The following is a 26,283-nucleotide window of genomic DNA, read 5'->3' on the forward strand; positions in this document are numbered from 1 at the left end:
CGTGCCCCCCAATGAAAAGGTATGACATAAAACATTCCAAAACTTAAATTTTGAAATAAACAAAACATATTAAATTATACAATGTAGTGGTGTTGGTTAGTAGCCTTATTGTTCTGAGGTTTAATTACACAGAATTTACAACTGTTATAAGGAATTCATACGGTAAGTCGTTTTTGTGACCTCTTTAAATATGATTAATTGTTTTATCTATATTAAAAAAAAAATAAACAATGTCCTCTGCCAAAAGATTTTAAAATATTGCAATTTTATTATTACTACAGTATGTTATTTTTTTTTATGTTTTGTGTTTATGTGAATTTAACGATACTACTTTTTAACAGTAGATGGCAGTATAGTCTTTAAAATGGCATACACCATACATTTAACTACTTCATTTACCAATTTAACCCAAAATTATTTAACATAATTGTGTTTTAAGTTTCAACAACATAATTACAAACTACGAGGGAGAGCTGTATCATATTTAATGTGATACTGTGACCATGCTCAACTAACCATGCTAAAGGCAACTGTATTTTTTTTTTACAAAATAAACAAATAATAACAACCAAGAAATCTACAATCAAAATGAGAGAATTCCGAGAGATTGTCATTCTAATAACAACTAAAAAAGCAAAATATGCTGTTTAAAACACAAATAAAAAATAAGTTACATAGAAAGAATGAAGACATTTGGTACATTCAATACATTATTTTATTTTATTTTATTTTATTTTATTTTATTTTATTTTATTTTATTTTATTTTATTTTATTTTATTTTATTTTATTTTATTTTATTTTATTTTATTTTGAACGCTGCAAACGCAAATCATGCTCTGTTAAGTATGACGAAGTGGGCGGTCCAGAGTTCTTATAGGACGGCGTTCACGTCAATCACATAACGCGCCGAAACATAGCTAATCAAAACTGAAATGTATCCCAACTAGGAAGTGCCTGTTGCTTAACGACTCAGACCTCAATATTAAACAAACTACACACCAAAATGCAGCGTGAAAAGAGTGTTAAAGTCAAGGAAGTCATTGCGTCTCTTTGTAAGCTTCTTTCTGGATTGAGCGTCGAGTCGATCCCGACAGCCGATGCCTTCAGGAGAGCCAAATTCAACAGAAAAGATGCAGTAGGTTCTGTCACATGCAATGTTTCTTGTATATAACTGTATATAACTACTGATATAGGTAATATTTAGTATCATAGCTTAAAACGGCGATAAAAAAGTATGTTAGAACTATAGGACCATGTTTTCAGACATATAACGTTATCATGCGCTCTCTCTCTCTCTCTCTCTCTCTCTCTCTCTCTCTCTCTCTCTCTCTCTCTCTCTCTCTCTCTCTGATCATATTTTGCATGTTCATATTGACGTTAATTTAATGTAGGTCGGCTTAAATAGCTCAATGTGCTAAAAAACATGTTTTTATTTTTGCTTTCAGGCAGTGGACATGTGGAGTTTGTTATGCAGTCTCCTGCAGAGAGCCTTTGTTTTGGATTGTGAGTGCAAGAAGTCCAGACACCAAGATTTGGGTAAAACTTATGGCTGCTCACCATTACAGATTTATGTGTGACATGTAATTATTTGCGTAGCCCACTGTGTCTAACTATTGTGCTTACAGACACACAACTTTTGTTTGTAAAGAGTGCTTTGTGGCACTGTGGTTATGGGGCTCCGTGGGTTGTGGGGCCTCGGTCCCCTAGTACCATAGAAGAAGCGGGGAGCCGAGATCTACTTCTAGCATTCGGCTGGGTGCTGTCACATAGGAATCTGCTGGAGTTCCTGCTGGCAGAGAAAGTTCATCAGTTAGACACACTTTCATCTGCACCAAAGGTGAGAAATTCAGTTTTGATGTGACCATGATATGATTTATAAAATGTTTATGGACAGTTTCGCTCTACTGCTGTGAAATGAATGGATTTCTTAATACATTAAGGATTTTGCAAGGGAAAGATAGCTTAGTGCTATTCTGTGTATAGCCAGTGGAGAGCAGAATAGCACTTTACTGAATTTTGATGCCCATAGACACACAGAAATTTTAAACCACAAGAACAATGTTAGCTTTAGGCTTCACATCAGCTGAAAGATTACCTTGTGGCCCTGTTTGCTCGTGGCTGGCCTAATCTAATTGTCTTTCTAATAAAAATAAATCACAAACAGATCAGAATGAATAAAATCCTGTTTGCGTATGGATCAATTGTAAAGTTGTTTGACCCATTCCTGGAAATCTAATTGGTCAAGTCCTAAACCTTTAATCTAGTAGAGGCTTTCAGAATCTGCTTAGTTTTATCTATTTTATGCGGCTTGCTAAGGCAAGCATTGTGTGGCTTGGCCTGTTGAGGTCTTCTTTTACTGTCCTAAGCATTCTAACTTGTGATTTTTGTTGGATGGTGGATATCATTTTTTAAATAATTTATTATACAATATCATAAGTATTATTATTATTATTTTTTTTTTTTGAGTTGGGCTTAAGCATAAGCAACCATCCAGAGAATGTGCATCGCCTAGCAATGCCCTGACAGCTTAGCATCCTTGTATTCAGGGTTCCCACGGGTCCTTGAAATCCTTGAAAGTTTGTGAATCTGGAGGAAAAAAATCAAGGCCCTGCCTGGGCAGTTTTTGAAAATATACATACCTAGATACAGGTCATTGAAAGTGCTTGAATCTATTTTATGCAAGAAGTATTCCATGTGTAGTGTAGGATAATATCAGAAAAATTCTAGACTTTTTAAGCACGCATGCTAAACTGTTCGCTTTAAATGCTTATATCTTCTGTATGCAAATGTTGATTCATACCAAAATGCTTTTTTGCATAGTTGTGTTTGACACATGAAAACGTCTCGAGTTACGTATGTAACTGTTCCCTGAGAGGGGAACGAGACGCTGCGTCTCCCTTGCCATACTTCCTGCGTCCCTGTAACGCCATTTTTGGCAATATTTCAGATAGCGATATCTTTCCTTGCTCCCGCATAACCCTGTCTTTGTCGTTAAGCCTCACCATCGGTTGAATTTGATATACACATTCAGACGCACTTACCCCTGAGGTGTCCCCAAAGTGTCAACGCAGACACGCAGCGCGAGTTCCCTTAAATGGGATATGTAACAATATATCTTAAAAGGTAACACGATGTAACCTTGCTTTCACTTGAAATGTGTCCCCACAATTAGTCCTTGAATTTGAGGATATTGCACCTGGAAAGTGCTTGAAAAGGTCTTGAAGTTAACTAAGGTGCGGGGACCCTGTGTATTGTAACATCAGGCGTGCCACACACGTCCTGAAAAGCCAAAACACACTTTAAAAATATTTCTACAAAATAATGGTTTCTGTTACTTTGGTTATTTTTTATGATGTTGATGTACATTCAAGTGTGTTTGCTTTACTAATAAGTTAGGTTAAGGTTGTCAGCAAGATGCCAGTGTCCAATTTTTAGATATTTTGGCTTAATTTTTTTTCCAATGGAAGTCTATGTAGGCACGTCGTCCATCTTTTTTACAGTCTGTGTGGTTCTGAGCTGTGGTCTGAGTTTTACCCGTGCATATTTTCTTAAAGGGATAATTCAGCCAAAAATGAAATTTCTGTCATCACTGATTCACCCTTATTTTGATCTGGGTTTTTTTAACACAAAAGAAGATATTTTCATAAATGATGGTAACTAACTAGACAGCTCACGGTACCTATTGACTTCCATAGTATGATAAAAAAAACAAATTCTATGGAAGTCAATAGGTACCACCAACTGTGTGCTTACCATCATTTATCAAAATTAGGGCCGGGACTTTAACGCGTTAATTAAGATTAATTAATTACACAAAAAATAACGCGTTAAACATTTTGAACGCATTTTAATCGCACTTAGTTTTGCACCGCGGAACATTTCTCATTGGATGAGTTTCTGCGGACCGATTAAACTGGAGCACCAACTAGCGTTCATGACTTCAGACAACAACAAACCACAGTGAACATGAACGAAGAAGCTGATGAGATCACTTTGGTTGGCCCCGTGGATGGGAATTTTTTTTATAAAAAACGAACGGATGGAAGGGTCGATAAGAGCATGGTTAAGTAAATGTTAAAGGGGACATATCATGAAAATCTTGACTTTTTAGGTGCTATCATTGGGTCCCCAGTGCTTCTGTCAAACTAGAAACTTTGAAAAAGATCAACCCAGTAACTTAGTTTTGGTAAGCCAGTCTCTGCAAGCATGTGAAAAAATGGGTCATTAAAATGTGTCTCCTCTTGTGATGTCAGAAAGGGATCTAATTATAATAATACCACCCTTTAATCAGCACTATCCAACCGTGGCACTGCCATTTAGTGCAGAGAGAGAAAATAATTGACAGCACAATCGAGCTTCAATTTCTACAAACAACCATTATGGTGATCAGTGTTTGCATTTCATCAGCTCATTTGCATTTAAAGGACACACCCAAAACAGCACATTTTTGCTCGCACCTACACAGTGGCAATGTTAAAATGCTATAATAAATTATCTATATGATATTTTGAGCTAAAACCTCACATACGTACCTTGCAGACACCAAAGATTTATTTTACATCTTAAAAAGTCTTGTGAAATGTCCCCAGTTTTAAATATTGTTTAATAATAGTTTTAGAATAACTCTCCTGCATGTTTAGCTTCATAAACCACCATTAGGTTAGTAATGCACACACAGTCCTGTGACGATTTCTAATAATGTCGACATGTTAGGTCCTTCAGGGTGTCATGCCTGGTCTGAGGGACGTAGTACCACATGGACCAGAAGAAGAAGCCACGGAGACTACAAAGAAGGAACAGGCGCTGCAGACACTACAGTGGCATTATGGGAAATTAAGGCTCCATTGGAAGAGCTTACTCTCGGCTCAAGAGGAGAAGTCCAGGCTCATCCACAAGGCAAGTCACTTAGCTCAACCAGTATTTTTCTAAAGTAATAATAAATAAAGTGCTTTCTAAAATACATACATGTACTAAAGCTGTGGTGTGTGATTACTTCTTTAGGCTGTCTCCAGTATCAACGCTTCTGCTACTTGCCAGACTAACATAACTGGTTCCCTTCACAGCAACACAACGTTGACTGAACTCGACAAGGTGACCTGAACATGCAAGAAGATTTGAATGAAATATTGGCTTGGTTTAGGGTTTATGCAGTAGACGTTATTGGACAATTATTATGAGTTAAGCCTGTGATAAATGTCAGTACATGACGGGTAGCACTTTTACTCCTTCAGATTCTCTCAGGAGATATTTAGCATTTGTATTCCTCGGGTGTACGTCAAGAGCCACCATCCTCCGTTGGAGCATATGGTGATCAGCGCTCGATAATAACCGCCGTAAGCTAGGTAACAAGCTCATTCGGATCATGGGATGATTGCACGCAGCTGTCAATGTGTTTTTTATCCCTGGCTTTTGCTGGAGAAGGTTGTAGTGAGATAACTACCTCTGTGTATCTGACGCCCCGTGCTTGTGTGTGACAGATTGACAGGCTGGAAAATCTTTGCACGAAGAGGGCGGATCTTGATCTTTAAAGTCAAAAGGCCCACACTCTCTCATTCCCTGCATGTTTCTCCTGCTCTTTAGTGGTGTTTTATCTGAAAGAAAAAGTCTTGCTCTTGACATCTAACAAAAGGCTGGTTGTTTGTGATGTAAGGAAAGAGGGAAAAGGACAGTGTGGAAAATTATTGACAGACATCAAGAATGAATAAACAAGATACATTTTCATGGGTTTGGCTATTTAGGCCCTGTTTCCACCAAATTAGCTGTTTGTACCTGGTATTAAGATGCGTTTTGGTTGATCGGATCACAGGTTGAAGAGAGCGACACATTCACGTTTCACCTGGTATTTTAATCTGTCCACTTTCGTCCGCTTCTGTCATGTTAACTTTAAGAGGATGATCTGTGTGAGTCCCTCTGCTTTCGTTGAAACGCGAGCGGGAGAAATGACCGGTTTTAATTGACGCAAACTAATATTATGTCTTGCTGCTTGTGTTGTTAGTAGACATGCTGCATAACGTTTGCTACATGTAAATGTTAGGGGTGTGCGATATTGTTGAAAAATTCATATCTGGATAATAACTATGATTTTGATAATGATAACAAATTATATTTTGGATCCTTCAAAAATGTGTTTGTGAACGTCTTTTATGGTTCTAGCTCCCTCCTACATTTTTCTTCAGGAAAACTTCCTGTTGTCTGTGCGTGTGTGGTCAGGTGTGTGTGTTCATTCACACGCGTCCCCGCTCGTGACATACGTGAGAAAAAGCGCTGCAGGCATGTGCACGTCCTCCACTCGTGACATAGAAATTGCAAAGAGGGCGATTGGCTACAGTATTAACTATAAAAACAACGTTGATTACATACGCCACAATCAAACATGCAAATTAAATTGTGGCCACTGAAGATTGTTTTTTGAAAAGCCAATAATATATATCGATAATATGATTTTGCACATCGTTTAAAACAACCGCAACAATATTATTGTAAACGCTATATCTTGCACACCCTAGTAAAAAATGAGAACTATATTGTATGGCAGAAAAGCACTTAGTTTGCAGTACTTCGACCTCGGCGTGCAGTAATATCATCAGTCCTGTCTACTCCCCCCCTCGCTCAAACTTCCGTCAATATTACTGCGCCCGAGGTCGAAGTGCTGCAAACTAAGTGCCCTTCCGCCATACAATACAGTTCTCATTTTTTATCCACTTAAAAAATCACCACGTTTTATTTTGTGCCACCATACTTACTCGTGTAACTACTAATGTAACAGTATTTAAATTGGAAAAACATGGAAGTGTTTGGTGGCTTCTAAATTCATTCCTGTTTGGATCCTTAGGAATGAATGGGGCTAGGCTAAATGCTAACACATTCACGACGCGCTGTACAAAGATTAAGTGCATGCACTGAAAAAAGATAGGTAAGAACATAGTAAAATATACAAAAACGGTGGTGTTTTACTTTAATACCATGTGTAAACAGCCTCAAAGTGTTTAAACGTTACTGAAAACAGCAAGCAATTCTGACTGTGGGTGCTTGGCAGCGTTTTTCCTGCTAAGTGCTTTACTTGCAATGATACTTCTGTTTTGTTTATCAGTCACTGTATGATGCACCGGTTGGTTTATGGTATTTGTTCCGCCCCTCCTTCACTGTGATTGGACGACGAGCTCAGCGTTTCACCAGAAGTTGAAATTTTTTGCGCCAAGCACTCAGCTCGGACAAAAACCTCCTGCTACTGGCATTTTTTAAAAGCGCCGCACTCCTATTGGAAACTATTGAACACATTCCATAGAAAAATTTGAAAAAATGTATCCATAATAATCTAGTAAACAATTAAAAAATTTTTCAGAATGTATTCCCTAAATAAACATAACATGAATTATATTTAATCATTTCTATTTTATATGCCTCGCACATATGACTTAATGGAATAGTCTACCCTTTTGCCATATTAAACTATGTTATTACCTCAACTTAGACGAATTAATACATATCTATCTTTTTTCAGTGCGTGCACTGTACAGCCTGTCGTGAATGTGTTAGCATTTAGCCTAGCCCCATTCATTCCTATGGTACCAAACAGGGAAGCCACCAAACACTTCTGTGTTTTCCCTATTTAAAGACTTTTACATGAGGAGTTATACCAGTAAGTATGGTGCCACAAAATAAAACTTTTTTTTGGTACCATAGGAATGAATGGGGCTAGGCTAAATGCTAACACATTCACAACGCGCTGTACAGTGCACGCATTGAAAAAAGATAGGTATGTATTAATTCATCTAGGTTGAGGTAATAACATAGTTTAATATGGCAAAAGGGTAGACTATTCCTTTAATACCAATATGTAATGTTATCTAAACTAGTTTAAAGCAAACATGCCATGTGGCTGGACGTCGGTCAACATATTTAAAGTCTTATGTTGTGTTCACACCAGCCGCGGTAGAGGCGTCAAGCTCGAGTGATTTCAATGTTAAAGGTGACATAGAATGATTAAACGGGGTATTTATCCTTGTTCTGTGACGTGACATGTAGACAAAAAAATTTTGTTTGGGTCTGTAATGCCTTAGAAGCTTCATAAAAACCTCTCTCAGATAGCTCTAATAGGGTGGGGGATTTTAAACAAGTGGTTTTGCACCTATTTGCCTCCCCCTACTGTCTTAACTTGCGGTCTCATTACTGATTGGCTGACTTTGCTGCCACTCAAAAAATGTAGCCAATTATTTTAAAATGGAGGAGCAGTGAGATGCCTGTGATGTCATAAGCATCAGTTTTTCAAATTGGGCCGTTTTCTGGCTGACATTTCTAAAAGAGGAATTTCTATGAGACTGAGATGTTTAGCATGTCTAGCACTTTTTGTATGTTCGTGAATGCAGGTAGACTACCATTATTCAACAAAGACAAGGTAAAAATGGTTTTTCACTCTCTGTCCCCTTTAAGTCAATGTGAAGACGCGCTGATGCGCGTCCGGAGGTCTTGCGGTGCGAATGACGCATTTAGCGTGACGCGGTATATGCGGTTCCTTGTCTAGTTTTCACAAATTGAGCATTGCCGGGGCAGCGCGAGTTGAAAAATTTGAACTTCGGTGGAAAAACGCACCGTGTTAAGTACCAATCAAGAGCTTGCTCCAGTAGTGACGTGATTACAGGAAGCTAGCGGGAATGAATGTCTCGATGACTAGAATTTCACGCGTGAATGAAGCAAGTAAACTCAAACTGTTTAAGCAGCAAACTAGGTGCGGTAGACGCGCTTCAAACTCTGCTGGTGTGAACCCACGGTTAGAAGGGTAATTTGACAGATATGCAAAATAATATACATAACTATATTATCAGTGGTGTTTAAAGACCAAAGACCTTACATAATGAACCGCATTGTTTTTATTACCTTAGAACGAGCCGTTTTTATCTACATACACACCGCAGGTCCTGTGCGTTTTGTCTGATGATGTTGATGATGTGTTTTTTCTGTGGCGGCTACCGTAGCTTCTCTATGCGTTTCGAAAGGAAGGGGGGAGCTTTGGACTGAGTCATTGGTTGCAATTCACAATCTGACTGCTAGATGGCGCTAAAAATCTAGACAGTGGACCTTAAAGGAACATGCCCACATTTTGGGAATTTAGCTTATTCACCGTATCCCCCAGAGTTAGATAAGTCCATACATACCTTTCTCATCTCCGTGCGTGCTGTAACTCTGTCTGACGCAGCCCCCGCCAGCTTAGCTTAGCACAAAGGCTGGAAGGGAATGGCTCCAGCTAGCATACTGACAATTAAAAACTGCTACTTGATTTGCACAACTCTGACCGAACTCTCTGCTCCTCACCAGGGGGCTTCTCTGGTGCTGCGAGCAAATCACTCCGCCCAAGTAGCAGTGCTTTGCCTTCTGAGAATATAGTTCCCAGTATGTATACTGTTAAAAGTTTGCTGTGTCTCATATGACCTTGTTATTTGTACATGGTGTGACTATACAAATCACAACACATAAATAGAAAAATGTTCACGTTATTTTGTCACTTACTGGGAGCAGTATGCTAGCCGGAGCCATTCACTTCCAGTCTTTGTGCTAAGCTAAGCTAGCGGAGGCTGCGTCAGACAGAGTTACAGCACGCACGGAGATGAGAAAGGTATGTATGGACTTAGCTAACTCTGGGGATACGGTGAATAAGCTTAATTTCCAAAAATGTGGGCATGTTCGTTTAAATTGATGATGTAAGCAAACAATTTAATCAGTGTTTTGAATTGATTCACTGTAACATTTAAAAGAACTGAATCAAGAAAATGAATTAAATGATGGCGTTTCAAAGACACTACTCAAAGATCTGTCGTAAGCACTTTTCGGATGATGGTTGTTTCTCAAGGTGACATTTACAAGGGAAGATGCAGAAGTGAGCATGAGTGGTGAAGGGTGCTCTGTCAAATCTAAGTCTCTGGAGTATACAACGTGGGATGAGTCCAGATAGACGGTAATAGCTCTCTCTTCTCAGGCTCTGTGAAGGATTGTGGGCAGATCGAGAAACTTTCTCTCCCTTGCCCTTCAGCGTGTGTGGGGTACTAAGAGCAGTTATCTGCTTTAAGTCCCTAGAGCACTTTTGTCCATGAGATGTGAGGCTTTAGCCCGGGCTCCTATAAGGAAAAATTGCCCATGAGTGAAGATCAAAGCGTCTGCCAAGTGTGCACTAAACTGTACTTGCACTGTAGGGCCACTGGGGGATTTAACGTTTTCGTTCTGCTTCTGTTGTAGGATCTGGAGCGAATACAGATGCTGAACAGAATTCTGGAAGCATATCTGGATTGGAAGCTTCACGAGCCTTTATTCTGGTGCTGGATGGTATGTTTCTAATTTGTCTGCAAACTTAAAACCTACCAATGACTCTAAATCTAATATGTATATTACCCAAGCTGTTAAGAGCCAGACTGCTGCTCTGGTAATGGTAACCTCGCCCAGCTTTATGCTGTCACTCGCTGTGATACACTAGCACTCACAGGCTCTGAATCTGTCAGATACGAGCCCTACTCGTGTTGGCACCTGTTCAAGTTGAAATGAAGTTGTAAAGCAGTCTGCGGCTAGCGGGAGTGGATTCTGAGCACTTGGCAGGAGTTCGGGTTTTCACGGAGTGTGCGTATTGATGCAAAAGGAGAAGTTTTAACTGCTTTTCAGTAAGAGAGGTGATCTCATGGGGGTCTTTAAGTTGGACAAATGAAGCCGGGCCTGAGTTTTCCTTGCACATCAGAATATTGAAAGGTCTGCGTTTTTCAATCAAGTCACACAATGAAGGCAAAGTGCATTATGTTAATTATTACTGTAATAACCCCCTTCACATCGGGCATATTGAAAAAAAAAGAGTGGATTGTAGAAATACATTAAACCCTTTAAATTCAATATCCGGAGGCTTTTTGTGAAAACTTCAGACTGTGGCTTTGAAACACAGAGGCAAGTGTTCCCTTGTCCAATAAATCCGAAAAGTCACGGAATGGAAATCAAACAGAAGCTCCACCGTGTCAATGAGAAATCTATGGTGCATGATGAAAGCCAAACATTTTGGGGACAGAGTGCTATTTGGACAGGATTGTCTTGTCACTGTCCACATAAAAGGGTGATTGAAGAGCTCTTAAGCATCAGCTATTGGTGGATTAGCACAGGTTTTTTAAAGCATCGATTTACGTTCAGAGCTGCTCACAGAAACTTTGGCTTTTTGGAAGACCTAGGTCATATACTGAAAATAATTTTTCGGAGTGAAATTCAGGAAATCTTTTTATGCAATGTTACTGTTTGAACAATAAAATGTTATTAGTAGTGCCTGCCAGTCCAAGCATCACTATTATTGCCCATGCTGGAGGTGAATAGGTATGCTATTATGTTTTTGAAAGATTTTGTCTGGTAGATGATAAAACTGGTGATAAAAGCCTGTAGGGGTACGTTGTAGGAGAGATACAAGGACTTATCTGGGGACCTGGTGCCTCATGTATAAAACGTGCGTAGGATTCTTACTAAAAGTCTACGTACGCACAAAAGCCAAAAATGGCATACACCAAAAATTATGAAGACTTTTAAAACAAAGCAATATTCCCTTTATAAATCACAGATCACCTGCAAGTGTGCGTACATGAATCATCCTAAATCCCACCCTGCAAGCCCATTCTCCCATCAAGTTTGTTTTTTTATAAATCGCAACCTTTGCGTGGGATCTGGCGTATGCACGTTTCCAGCCCTGTTTTGTGCATGCGCACGCTTTATAAATGAGGCCCCAGGATATCAGACTTTATTTCTATTGACCAGTAAGCAGTCACACCCTAGCAGGTACATAGCAATATGCTTAAATTCGTTTGTGAAAACAATACCCCTCAAATGTAGAAAAAAATGGTACCAAAGCTGTGCAGGGTCTTACAAAAACTACCCCTTTGTACCTAAATCAGCCCTTCATCGTTTTTCATATCAAGGACACTTTAATGGTGGGGGAACAAGGACCCCCAGTACCCCTAATCAATTTAAAACTGGATTTACAGACTTTTTATGAAGGTAACATTTAAAAATATTAAAATATTTTTGGTAAACACCGGTCCAGTGTCAGTTTTTTTAGTGGCATCGGTAGCTGCCAGCCTGCCACAGGACATGTTATCTTCTGATACTGTAGTTTTTAACATGGTAACCTTCATTTTAATCAAGTTTTAATTTTTATTATTAGCATATTGATGGATTTTTGTTTGCCTAATTTCCTTTTAAAAAAAGTATGATAATTTTAATTTAAACAATATTTGGAGGACCCCCAGTAATACTACCATGGAACCCCAAGAGGCCCCACCCCAGACCCCATGTTAAAGACCTATGACCTAAAGAGGGCAAATTAATACCTCAAAGGTACTAATTACTACCAAATGTACACACATCTGTACCAAAAATGTATATGAAGAGTTTGGTTACAAAACACAATAAACGCCATATAAAAAAAATTGGTTACCACCAAAATCAGTATTGTATCTGGTCAGTATTAAAAAGAAAATTTTAAATTTTATGCAAAATCTGATATCCGCCGTGTTATTCTGTCATCTTTTCTCCCTTTTTTCCAAACCACGACAAACACCAGTCCTCCTTCTCTGCAGAATGCAATACATCTGCTAACCAATCACAGCACACCATTCCACGCATTATAAACAACAATGGCGGTGCTTTGAATACACACTGAATCCTAGTTTTCCTCATCTACTTTGTACTTCGTGATCAACAAACAAACAAAAACAAAAAAATACTTTTGATGGCTTTGATAAAATCAAATAATTTACGTGAGAGGAAGTCGGGCGAAGGAAAATTGCCAGGTGTTGCTTGTTCTCACACGACAGCATCAAGCTTCTGTCATGTTAACACATTGACCCCAGGGGATCTTATGAAAAACTTTCCATTATTCTACTCGATCGAAGTAAACGGAAATCGAGCAGGACTTAGACATTTTACAGCTGATCGCTGTCAAAAAAGTTTAGCGGCGACGTCCCAAGGATGACAGCAGCAATGACCATGTTCTTAATTTGACAAAGTAAGTGTTTTAATTAATGCCATTTAATGCTTTTTTTTTTAAATCAGTGTATACCACTAGTCAACTAAATGAAAATAACATGGCGAAGATGAATGCACATTTATATATTCATTCAATAGATTTATAGCATTTTGAAAAAAAACTTGTCATGGTAAATTGCATTTTGCAGAAAAAAAATATCAATTAAATGATGTCATTATGTACCTTTATAATGAGAGTGCACCAACAACAGCCAAGCATCTTGGAGACAGCTTTTGCCTGGGCAAACACCACTTCCGAAAATGTTAGCATTGTGTGAAAGTGATTGATTGCCCCTCCAAAAAACTATGAAAAAATCTAGTTTTCAAAGAATGTACATTGTAGTTTTAAATGAGCACCAGCTGCAGGTCTTCTGATTTTTAGAAAATTTAATTAGGACTTTCTTATTCTTTTAGCAAAGCACAAAATGTCCCCGTCGTAGAATTGTCGCACTCAATGCTATTGTCTTTGTGCAGGACAGCGTGATTGACAGCTCTCTCACCGATGCGTCTGAAGTGAACTCTGACAATTGGACACCAGGGGTGCGGGATGTTGCTCTTAGGTGTCCCCACGGCGACAAGGCCAAGAGGACAGTCAGACGGCTTGACAAGATGTTGCTGAGGCTACAGACAGAACTGAGGGTCAGACGAATAGAGCAGTCCACGCTCACTTCACAGGTAATGACCACTCGGTAGATAAGATTCACCTGCATGAGTGCTGACAGGAAGGCTTAAACTTATAATAAGGTCAGGATTTCACTCAAAACTTTGTTCATTTCAGTACCGAGGTTTAAGTTCTGACAGGTTTGGTATTTAAGATGCTGACAGTGTAGCTTTAAGCATCACAAAACAAAAATCTATATGAACTCACTCTTGCATTGAGGGCTCTGTTTTAAATTTTAATATGAACTATGACATTTTTTCTGTCCTTATTGCATTCTAGGATGGCCTACACCATAAAGTATACATGCAGTACTGCGTTAAATTCAGGAAATGAATCACTGCAACTTTTTTCTCAAACCCTTTTTCAAATCCTACTTTCTCTGTAGCCTTTAATTTATTAGAGGTTTGATAGATGGATAGATACACACATAGATACATACATCAGACTGTAGATAGATATATACATAGATACTATAGATAAATACTGTAGATACATACATACATAGATGATATAGATAGATACTGTAGATACATACATAGATGAGATCGATAGATGGATACTATAGATAGATACATACATACATACATACATACACACACACACATACATACATCGATAATTTCATTGTACTTGTACAATGATAAATAAAGCTTCTTCATTCATTCATTCATTCATTCATTTAATCATACTATATGTAGATACTGTAGATATAGTTAGATGAATACATACATCAATTATATAGATAGATAGATAGTTACATACAAACATAGATAGATAGATACATACGTACATATATACATGCATACATAGATACATACATACATACATACATACATACATACATACATACATACTGTAGATAAATATATACATACATACATAGATACTATAGATAGATACATACAAAGATGATATAGATAGATAGATACATACATACACACATACATACATCGATACTATAGGTAGATACTGTAGATATAGATTGATAAATACATACATAAATGAGAGATAGATAGATAGATAGATACATACATACATACATACATACATACATACATACAAACATACAAACATAGATAAATAGATAAATAGATAGATGGATAGATGGACGGATACATGGAAAGATGGACAGATACATGGAAAGATGGACAGATACATGGAAAGATGGACAGATACATGGAAAGATAGATGGATAGATGGATAGATAGATACATACATACAAACATAGATAGATAGATAGATACATACATACATACATACATACATACATACATACATACACATACATACACATACATACATACATACATACATACATACAAACATACAAACATACAAACATACAAACATACAAACATAGATAGATAGATGGATAGATGGATAGATGGATAGATGGACGGATACATGGAAAGATGGACAGATACATGGAAAGATGGACAGATACATGGAAAGATGGACAGATACATGGAAAGATGGACAGATACATGGAAAGATGGACAGATACATGGAAAGATGGACAGATACATGGAAAGATAGATGGATAGATAGATAGATAGTTACATACATACATACAAACATAGATAGATAGATAGATAGATAGATAGATAGATACATGCATACATAGATACATACATAAATAGATGATATAGATAGATACTGTAGTTACATGCATGCATACATACATACATACATACATACATGCTTGCATAACAAACAAACAAAGATACATGCATGGATGGATGGCTGGATAGATGGATGGACATACATAGATGAATAGATAGTTACATACAAACATACTGTAGATGGATGGATGGATGGATGGATGGATGGATGGATACTGTAGTTACATGCATGCATGCATACATACATACATACATACATACATACATACATGCTTGCATAACAAACAAACAAAGATACATGCATGGATGGATGGCTGGATAGATGGATGGACATACATAGATGAATAGATAGTTACATACAAACATACTGTAGATAGATACATACATAGACAGATAGATGCATACATACAAACATACATGTATACTGTAGATAGATACATGCATAGATAGATAGATAGATAGATAGATAGATAGATAGATAGATAGATAGATAGATACTATAGATATATAGATACTATGGATAGACAGACAGACAGACAGACAGACAGATAGACAGATACTATAGATAGATAGATAGATAGATACATGCATGCATGCATGCATGCATACATACATACTGTAGATAGGTACTATAGATAGATCGATACATAGATACTGTAGATAGATAAATATGATAGATGCATGCATACAGTATGATAGATAGCTACTTTAAATTTAGGAAATGAATCACTTTATCGTTTTTCTACTTTGTTTCTCAATTTCTTCATTCTAATCCTTTTTTCTCCGTAGCCTTTAATTTATTTTTAGGACAAGAAGTTTGATAGACAGACAGACAGACATCGATAGATACAGTATGATGGATGGCTGGATAGATAATTTATTCATCCCAGTGGAAAATTCACATTGTTCCGGAAGTTCCTTCATCATGTTCTATTACCTGTGTTCAAAGGGTCTTTCAACAGACTTCAGAAAGATTTTTAAATATCCTGATAATAAGAAAGGATGGAGCCTAATAAAAGTTATAAAAACCAGGTCATCTCATCATTGCATTCTTTTGTTGCCTGAATAAATTACACATTGTATTAAAAAAGCCAATTTAATGGGTCTGATGGATACTTAGGTGGTCTCTACACTGATGGATAGACTGCCACATATAGACACACTATTGATATACTCCAGATCTAACCCTTGCAGGGTTATGAATGTCTGAATGTTTTCTTCACATCAGTAAAAAAATTTTGGTCCACATTTATAGTCCAGCTTGAAATTATTATGTGGTCAAACGCAACGCCTCTTCTTTTGATTTTAGTGTCTGTTTGATCAGTATTCCAGTCTGTTGAGATCTGACTCTTTGCTCTCGTTCTCTTTAAGGGGCGACATAAGGAGGTCTCTCAGCTCTCTGAAAAGCAGAAAATAGATGAGGAGAAGAAAGTTGCCGGCTATTTGGAGGGACTCCGTCTCGTAAACACCCCCACAATCACATCAAGAGGGTTCCTGCCATGTCTCCAGGATTCGCCACCCGCAAATTTATCTCGCAGGTTACAGACGGGGGAGCCTGGCCTGACTGTGACAGCCGGGAAGCTCCAGGCATTGTTGGCTTTGAAAGAGTTGAGGGACAGAGAAGCCTTACTGCAATGGCAGCTAGAACGACTGAGGGAAAATATGAGAGTCGAAATCCATAGACTTGCCAGCACAATGGAGGGGGTGGTACTCATCCCACCAATCAAGAGGTAAAGAGTTTGTGTGTTACTTTATATAGAGGGAGACTGAACTGGACAAGCTGCAGTTCGTGTCCCTAAGAAATTGACGTATGTGGCAGCACAGGAATATTTATTTTTTTGTCTATTTATTCATGTACATATTGCAGCATGTTCAGAAAATAAACTTGCCATGTTCAAGACTGTGTACTTTGTACACCACGCATACACAAGTACAAAGGTTTAGTTTTGTTTGAATACTGAAGTACATGAAACCACAGTCTAAAAAAAACTCTTAATGACTTACTCAGACAAATAAGCTGACCTCTGTTCTCGAGTACTCTGCTTTGTGCGGGCGGAAATGAAAGACATTTTAAAAAAACGAATGCTTGCCATTTCTTGAGAGAAAAACGGCCCGCTGTTTCCAAAGTAGGTCACTTGTTGTTTTCCAATCCTTGGGGATTGAAGTTAGAGAAAAATCAAACCCCAAACTTAATAGCAACTCTATCAAGACCCAAACGTAGCCCATATTCGAAATGCAACCTGCATTTAACCAATCCCAGGGGCTGTTTACACTTGTTGTTAAATGAATGAATACAGTGTGAATACATGTCTATTATAGACAGATATATAAACAATATCCACTTCAAGTATATAGACAAAATATACTAGTCAACATTTGAAGTGGATCAAAAAAGTTTATCAAAGTTGTCCTGAGACAAGAATGGGTATTAGGAATTGGTTTTATGTCAACTTTTTTGAATGGTTTTGATCCACTTCGAATGTTGACTAGTGTAGTATTGAAATATTTGCCTGCAAACTTAATTTTTAGCAAGTGTTACAACTAACCCCCTGCCTGTTACAATTAACCCCACCTATGGGGTAAGTTGTAACGTTTGCACTTCTGTCACGTTTGGTGTAATTGTCCAAGAATGGTAAGTACTAGAAACAAACTTCAAATGTTCATTTGTAGCAGAGATGTGTGTGTTGCTTGTGTAAAGATATAATTAATCAAACTCAAATATATTTTAATGATTGAGCCAAAACCAAAAAGCGTTAGATTGTGGCCCGCTCTCCCCTACAGCGCCCAGAAAGAAATTGGGGGAAACGTGCAATGCCCAAGGGCACCAGTTGCATCCTGGCGGCCGTGAGACTCAAACAGGTGACGTTCGTGTTGCAAGCTTGACACTAGTATCATTAAGCCATGAATACACCTGTGCTCAGCATTACGCATAATACCAAGTTTTCACCTTTTAATGCTAAGTCTGTTACTACCACCCAATGGCAGTGTGGTCTCAATTACATTTTAAAAGCTGTAAACAAGCTAGGTGAGCAAGATAGCATGAGCTGTTGGCGAACTAAAGCAGCTGGCCGGGGCGACAGTATTAGCTGATTAAGAAAGTCATTTCCGACAGCGATTTTCATTAGGATTATATTCGGCAATCCTAATCTAGACGCTGTACAGAGCATGACGGCTTCTAACAGGATTTTCTCTCCATTACCTTCCTCCTTCTTATCTAGGCCAGAATTGCTGTTTACAACTGAGGGAACGCAAATGCAGACGTGGCGGATTCATTTTTTTGATGTATGATGTGTGGTCTAAATTAGCTAATGCATGTGTAACTGAAATGCTATTGTCCAAAGGGTCATCCAATGTCAGAGCCAAGTTTCTGCTTATCTGAATATTTGGATATTGTAATTAGCCTTTTTTTTTCAAACATGTACGCATAATTTATTCTTCACACAATATTTTGCTGATCATCCGATGTTTATTGGACACAAACTGGAAAGTAAATTCTCAATCTTGCAAGCTTTATTGTAATTGGCTGACTTTATGCTGAACATAAAGGAATACAGGTTTTTTATCAGCCCACCTGGAAAAGTTTATAAGGTATTGGGGGCATCACACAAGTTACATGCTACGTAGGGCTACATATTGTAACCTTATCAAAGAACCTAATAAAATATGAAAATATGTATTCCGAAATGTTTTATATAGGCTATAGGGAATTGCACGCAACATGTTTTTTAATTTTGTTTTTAATGATCCAACCCCAACACGCTCAAAAAAAAGTGTCAATTTCTTTTCCTGGCAATATCAAGACAATATTTTGGATCATTCAAAAATGTATTTGTTCTAGCTTCTCCTAAAACATATTAATATGATTAAGGTGTTGGTGTTATAAACCAAACAGAAAGGTCTTTATGATTTAAAACGGAAGCTTTCAAGTAAACTGTACTAAACAGTAGCGTACATGAAGCAAAAATAAAATTAAGTCAGAAAATGCAAACTTCCATCAAACACAGCATAGGAAGTGATGCACAGCTTTTACATAATGGCTTATTGCTTAAAAGAAGACATATCATGAAAATCTGACTTTTTCCATGCTTATGTGCTATGATTGGGTCCCCATTGCTTTGTCAACCTAGAAAATGTGATAAAAACAACCCAGGAACTTAATTTTAGCAAACCATTCTCTGCAAGCATGTGAAAAAAAGGGTAATTGAAATTGGGCCCCCCTTGTGATACCTATAGTCACGTAATTTTTTTTTATTCCTTTTTGTGATACTGTCACGAATTTCCGCATTTTTTCGTGATCGTATCACGAATTTCTGTTTATGTGTCATTGTCACGTATTGGTTACTCAACTGTTTTGTCCTATCTTCTTACCATTATGGATGTGGATCAGGGTTAGATTTACTTAAAATTACATCCTTACCTAAACCCACCGGCAGGGGACAATGGTTTAAAATTTAGAAAAAATAAATCAGAAAAAATAGTATAAATCAATACTTAAGCCCGATTTATAGTCGTGTGTAGGTTCTATGCCGTAGGCTATCCGTAGCCTGTGCGTAGCTCTGCGTAGCCTGACGCGCACCTCGCAAAAATTTTAACAGCGCATCAGATCTACGCGGACCGCAAGCACTGTGATTGGTCCACCAGAACCCCTCCCGTCAGGTATTTTCATTTGCGACGGTGAAAACGAAGATGAGCCAAGTTGAGGAGAGATTTAACTCAAACTGCAACAAAAGTCTGTTTATTAACTTCCATCATTGCTGGTCTTCTCAAATGATGCACAACAAGTTGCTGTTTCTTTTTTGTTTGTGGGTTAACTTGTCAAGCTTCTTCTTCTGTGACGGTCGCGCTGCTACTGTGGTTACACTCGTGGATACTGCCCACCAGTGGTCTGCGCGTGTGCTTGCACGTCGACGCGGACGACGACGCAAAAGTATAAATGAAAACCGACGCGGAACCTACGCCGTCGCGGCTATGCCATAGGACCTACGCACAACTATAACGAGCCCTTTATAGTGACATCCTAATGCAACAACAAATCTAACCCTAAAACAAAGCGACAATGGTTTGAAAATAGGAAAAAGCAGTTGAGTAACCCAGTGGTTCTCAAACTTTTTCCGCATGCGTCCCCCCTTGTGTACCGTGCATTCCTTCGCGGCCCCCCCCAAAGAAAATTTATGACAAAAACTGATCTAAAATTTAACATTTTAATTAAACAAAACACATTAAGTTAAACAAAGTAGTGCTGTTGGTTAGTAGCCTTATTTTTTAGGTATAATTACACAGAATTTATGATAAATGAATGTATTTTATAAAATGTCATAAAACCGGGGCCCCCCTGGCACCATCTCGCGGACCCCCTGGGGGCCCCGGACCCCAGTTTGAGAACCACTGGAGTAACCAATGCGTGACAATGACACATAAACCGAAATTTGTGATACGATCATGAAAAATTAAGTGACTATAGGTACATAATTTTGGGAGACTGGGTGGAAAAAAACTGACTATACTTGAGTCTTTAGAGTGGGGTTAAGGTTGGGGCCTGACTACTGCTTTTTTCTATGAATCATACGATTTTTGTATGATTCACATTGTACAATACAATTCATACAAATTAGCCACCTTGCAAACCTTGTCCTTTAGTCTGGCCACCAGACCTAAACATCCAGAAACAATGCTTTCAGCAGTTTTATTTTATTGCTTTTGGGCTCCATGTGCATTATTCACCATTTCAATGTAAATGTGGTCCCACTCTTTATGTAAATTAATTTTATGGTGATGAAATGCAATTTGTAATTGTTCTAAATGGCCCACTTCCCATAACCGTTTTATGATTCATAGCTATTATCAAAGAAATACAACTCAGCACAAATGCTGTCAGTATTAAAGCTCAACACTGCAGATGCTTACGCTCAATTTGTATAAAACAGGCTGTACAGCTGTGCTGTCTGCTTGTGCCTAAAATCTGTTGTACTGTAGACCGCTTTGTTGCCTCTATAGCCTTTTCAGTGGTGAGACCTTTCTCTGGAGGTTCAAAGTGAATCTTCCAATTCTGCACATCCAAACCAGTCCCAGCAATGCTTTGCCACTACTTACTCTCATTACAAAACACCAGCCTCCATCTGGGAATATACATGGTACCACAAACGAGAGCTTACCCTGCATGGAGCAGTCAGCCAGTCACTGTTTCCAAAGACACAGCACCTAATGGATGACGACAGGGTCGGTGCGGTACGACTGCACGCGCTGCTGCTTCTGATTTAGACAGAAGGCCATTAGAAAGGCATGTTGTCGCGGCGATGCCTCTGAAAGGTATTCGGCCGGAAAGGAAGGAAAACGAGAAAGCGGGAGCCATTCCTCATGGAGGTAACGCAGAGTAACTTTACCCTTGAGGACTCTGATGTACAATGAGGCCGGGCTAAGTACCCACAGACAGTTCTGCACCCGGTGTGCATTTTTATTAATTGTCTCTGTTGCGCCTTTGCCTTTTGTCCCAGTTGGGGGGCAAAGGCCGTGACTCTGAACCCCCTTTTGAGATTCTTTCCAGGCATACAAGGGACGGGAGATCCATCGGTCTAATAAATTAAGCAGGAGTCGTGATGTTTGGCACACTGGGATGGCACCTCACTTTCATCCACTTTCGAAGGGTGTAAGGGCACAGAAGCTGTCTAACCGTCAGTGCCAGATAAAGTGACAGCTAAAAAATGAAGAGTTTACTGCAGGCGGAGAGTTTGAACCTCTCATAAAACATAGAATACATCAGGCACCACAGCTCAGGGACATTATGCAGATAAAAGAGCACTTTAGGAAAGAAAAATGTTTATGAGTTCATCAAATACTGAAGCAGGTCGCATGATTTATGGAGTTGGTTGCTGTTTCTTGGTATTTTTTTTTGTGAAATCTGCTGCTTAAAATTGAATTAAACAGTGAGATAAAATTTGAAAACAAAAATATGTTCAGATATTTTAGTTTATAGTCATAACCATACAACACCCATATAACAAGTACACAAAACTACAAAGTCTATAAACCCCCTCAGCATCTGAAGGCATGGTGCATTATTGGTCCATAAATAAAAGATACAGTAAATATGCTGCTGCTTTTTGTTGCAGTTTTATTTGAAGTGGCATAAAAATGGCTTTAACTTGATGAGACTTTGTGACTTGTTTTTTAATAAAAAGTAGATTCGTATAAAACATATTTTCTATTTTTTATTGCTGATCGTTCCAATTTCAAAATGAAACCGGGATCCTAAACCCAGAAGCAGTGTAAATATTACTCACCCTCATGTTGTTTGAACCCCCAATGTCTTTGTTGTTGTTCTTCAGAAGTGGTGTTTAGGTTTTTTGGTTACTGTGGGAGTGGATGGTGACCACCCTCCCAGTCGCCATCTCCTCCCACAATAACAAAAAAATACTCCAAGCTGCAGCAAGCTTAGTGATATTACGCACTGCCCGAAAATAGGCTATTAGTCGGCTGCTGCGTAATATCATTGCGCCTCCTGCAGCCATGTTACGGCAGCAAAGTCCTTGATTATTACGCCAGAATGGGAGTATAGTTCCTAGCCATATCTGCCTAGAAAATTGCAACTTTTAATTTTCTGTCAGTCTTAGTACACGATGTAACTACAGAACAGTCAAGTTTTAAATAGGAAAAATATCCAAACTCTTTTGTTATTTTTTAGCGCGATGCTAATGGTCTAATCAGATTCAATAGATTGTGCTAAGCTATGCTAAATGTGTTACCGCCAGATCCGGAGATCGACTGAATGGATTCAAAAAAGGTAAAAATCAAATGTTTAACTCTAGGGGAGCTGGAAAATGAGCATATTTGCAAAAAAAAGTGGAGTGTCCCTTTAAAATGACCCAAAAGTATACATTTTTTTTTTATTTGCATGATATTTTTAAAGTGTTCTGAAAATGCTTGTTGTTTCTTGTTGTGTATACCCCGCCTGATCTCATGAGGATTTGTATATATTTTATGAGTTGTGAATCGCACAAAAACATACGATTTTCAAAAAAAAAACACCCACCAACTAACCCCAACATTACATGGGCGAATGCAAATCATTCAAAAATGTATGAATGTGGTTGGACGAATTCATACAAATTAGCCACCTTGCAAACCTTGTCCTTTAGTCTGGCCACCAGACCTAAACATCCAGTAACAATGCTTTCAGCAGTTTTATTTTATTGCTTTTGGGCTCCATGTGCATAATTCACCATTTCAATGTAAATGTGGTCCCACTCTTTATGTAAATTAATTTTATGGTGATGAAATGCAATTTGTAATTGTTCTAAATGGCCCACTTCCCATAACCGTTTTATGATTCATAGCTATTATCAAAGAAATACAACCTTATAAAATATGTACAAATAGCTTGTTCGCAGTCACGCGACTTAGAAGACACACGAAATTCAGGTGGAGGGCAGGACGTGAAAAGGTGCAGAAAGATGGAGAAAAGTTTGTATTGCACAGGTTTAGACACCATGCGAGAGACGGATACCAAAAAAAATCACAAACTATGTTGCCAGATATTCAATCAATTTTTTCTGTTGTTTTTTAGTCAATTCCTTACATTTCCCCCCATTATGACTAAAAACGTATACGCACACGATAAAAACGCTTTTTGGTTTCTCGGTTTGACCGATTTGAGCATAAACTGCACAAAACGGCATTAGTGATTCCTATGTACAAATATCACTTTCTGCCCTCCAACTGCAATTCGATCCACTGGCCTGAAGTCATGTGCAAACAACCTATTGCCATGAGATGGCATTGTTATATCACTGTTTCAGTTGTTACACATTATTTACAGGTAAACATCCTATAACTACCTAAACATCTGTCCAGATGCAAAGAAAATGCACAGTTTTGCACATTGTTTTATAAAAATGAAGAAAGCGATGAGGGTTTAAAGGAACAGTATGGATTGTGGCCAAAACTGGTATTGCAATCACAAAACTTGTGGCTAAAACTGGTACTGCAATCACACAACTGGTGGCCAGTACACAAAATGACAACATAAACATCAGTTGAGGGCTGCAATTGCACTTTTTAAATGACAATATCCTGGCCAGACCACTGTTGTGAGTGATATAAGTATTTGAAATGAAAATGATTTCTTAATCTCTAGTGACATATCAGGGCCATTTTATGATTAATTGATATAAATTTCTTACATACTGTTCCTTTAAATGACATGAGAGTAGACATTAAAGTGATAGTTCACCCAAAAATGAAAATAATGTTATTAATGAGTCACCCTCATGTCGTTCCAAACTCGCAAGACCTCCGTTCATCTTTGGAAACACACTTTAAGATGTTTTAGATTTAGTCCAAGAGCTTTCTGACCCTCCATTGAAAATCTATGTACGGTATAATGTCCAGAAAGCATCTTTGCAGTCTCGTGCACGCGGTTCATAACGGACCTGGAAGAAAAGACAATGCTGAATAAAGTTGTAATTTTTTATGTATTTTCAATGCTTCAACAAATTCTAACTGACCCACTGATGTCACATGGACTACTTTGATAACGTTTTATTACCTTTCTGGACATGGACAGTATACCGTACATAGATTTTCAACGGAGGGTCAGAAAGCGCCCGGACTAAATCTAAAACATCTTAAACTGTGTTTTAAAAGATGGACGGAGGTCTTATGAGTTTGGAACGACATGAGGGTGAGTCATTTTTTTTTTTTTTCATTTTTGGGTGAACTGTCCCTTTAATAAATAATGACACAATTTTCATTTTTATATGACAATCCTTTTAAAGAAGCCACTGGCAGACATTCCTTCTTTATTAATCCCGAAGGAAAAATGTACTTAAAGTAATCTCTTTTAAAGGTCAGCATTATCGCCATTAATACATTTCTGCGAGATGTTTAACTTTAAAACCGTATTACAAGTTCATGCTAAATCAGAAAGTTTATTATGCGCCATATTCTGATTCAAAACTGGGCCAAGTATTTTTCCTCATCATTTGTATCTTAAGTCCATTAAAAAGTCAGTATGTGTTTTTCTACTCTCATCATTTATTGAGTAATCAGTTTTATTTAGGACCTCTGCAAACTCTTTAATCCTTTAGAGAAAACGAATTAGCATCCATCCAAAGTAGTAACACTTTATTGAAACTCAGAATGCATTTGAAGACTTATTCTGATGATTTGAATTTCAACAACTGACAATGGACATTGGCCAGCACAGTGTTGCAGCAAATTGGACGCACATCTCAATTGACTCGTGTTTAGAGTAATTATCCAAGAGACTCTTTAGTCCATCAGTAGGGACCTCAGTAACAAAGCAATTATATAGATCAGACTAATGTGATTTTGTGTCTATAACAAAGAGAGAAACAGATAAAACAGCTAGATCTCACCCCGGGGCACGTCAATGGCACATAGGAGAGAGTACTTCTGTGATAGTGCCATGGAGCAGATCGCACGGGCTCTGAGCGCTAAATCAATAGCCATCACAATGGCTGTAGGATGGATTTACGGCTTTTTATTGATCAATCCTGTATCTTCTCGGCAATCCTCAGACCAAAGCAACTGAGCATGAAAGACTGATCACATTAAGCCCAGTATTTGGCCTGGAGGAATAAAACATACAGACCAGAGCAGCAGAGTGCTGAAGATCAACGGTACAGATCAGAATTTGAGTAAAGTCCTTTAAAAGCAAGTTAGTCGCTGGGCGGACTTTGTTTTGGCTAAATAAGCTCATCCCAAGTTTTTACTAATATAACTGTAACGCTTGTAAAAGCATGATTGTGATCTGATTTTGTGTTTTTTATTACCCTTTTCAACATGCAATAGTAATGTATACTGATGTTGCGATGTACACTCACCTAAAGGATTGTTAGGAACACCTCATTAATGCAATTATCTAATCAACCACTCTCAAGGCAGATGCTTCAATGCATTTAGTGGTGTGGTCCTGGTCAAGACAATCTCCTGAACTCCAAACTGAATGT

General features: G+C 38.1%; 1 protein-coding gene across 2 annotated transcripts; it reads left to right on the forward strand.

The window, feature by feature from the left end:
* Positions 1–923: 923 nt before the first annotated feature.
* Positions 924–18,941, forward strand: tedc1 (tubulin epsilon and delta complex 1). Of its 2 annotated transcripts, XM_065288441.2 has the most exons (9): positions 924–1,136; positions 1,447–1,537; positions 1,627–1,838; positions 4,715–4,897; positions 5,003–5,092; positions 10,229–10,315; positions 13,508–13,708; positions 16,688–17,046; positions 18,535–18,941. In XM_065288441.2, the coding sequence occupies exons 1-9, from the start codon at positions 1,005–1,007 to the stop codon at positions 18,602–18,604; spliced, it is 1,425 nt and encodes a 474-aa protein (XP_065144513.1). In that variant the 5' UTR covers positions 924–1,004; the 3' UTR covers positions 18,605–18,941. The 2 variants fall into 2 exon arrangements, with proteins under 2 accessions (XP_065144513.1, XP_065144514.1); XM_065288442.2 differs by lacking the exon at positions 18,535–18,941 and having other exon boundaries at positions 16,688–17,538.
* The last annotated feature ends 7,342 nt before the right edge of the window (positions 18,942–26,283 follow it).

Source organism: Paramisgurnus dabryanus, chromosome 17 (assembly GCF_030506205.2).
Source record: "Paramisgurnus dabryanus chromosome 17, PD_genome_1.1, whole genome shotgun sequence".
Classification (NCBI taxonomy): Eukaryota; Metazoa; Chordata; class Actinopteri; order Cypriniformes; family Cobitidae; genus Paramisgurnus; species Paramisgurnus dabryanus.

What these genes read in the sequence shown, in the direction of transcription:
- tedc1 (XM_065288441.2), top strand. Translation starts at nt 1,005, where the DNA reads ATGCAGCGTGAAAAGAGTGTTAAAGTCAAGGAAGTCATTGCGTCTCTT. An exon ending in CGTTGACTGAACTCGACAAG is followed by an intron (nt 5,093 to 10,228) that starts GTGACCTGAACA and finishes CTTCTGTTGTAG; the next exon opens with GATCTGGAGCGAATACAGAT. An exon ending in CTCATCCCACCAATCAAGAG is followed by an intron (nt 17,047 to 18,534) that starts GTAAAGAGTTTG and finishes CTTCTTATCTAG; the next exon opens with GCCAGAATTGCTGTTTACAA.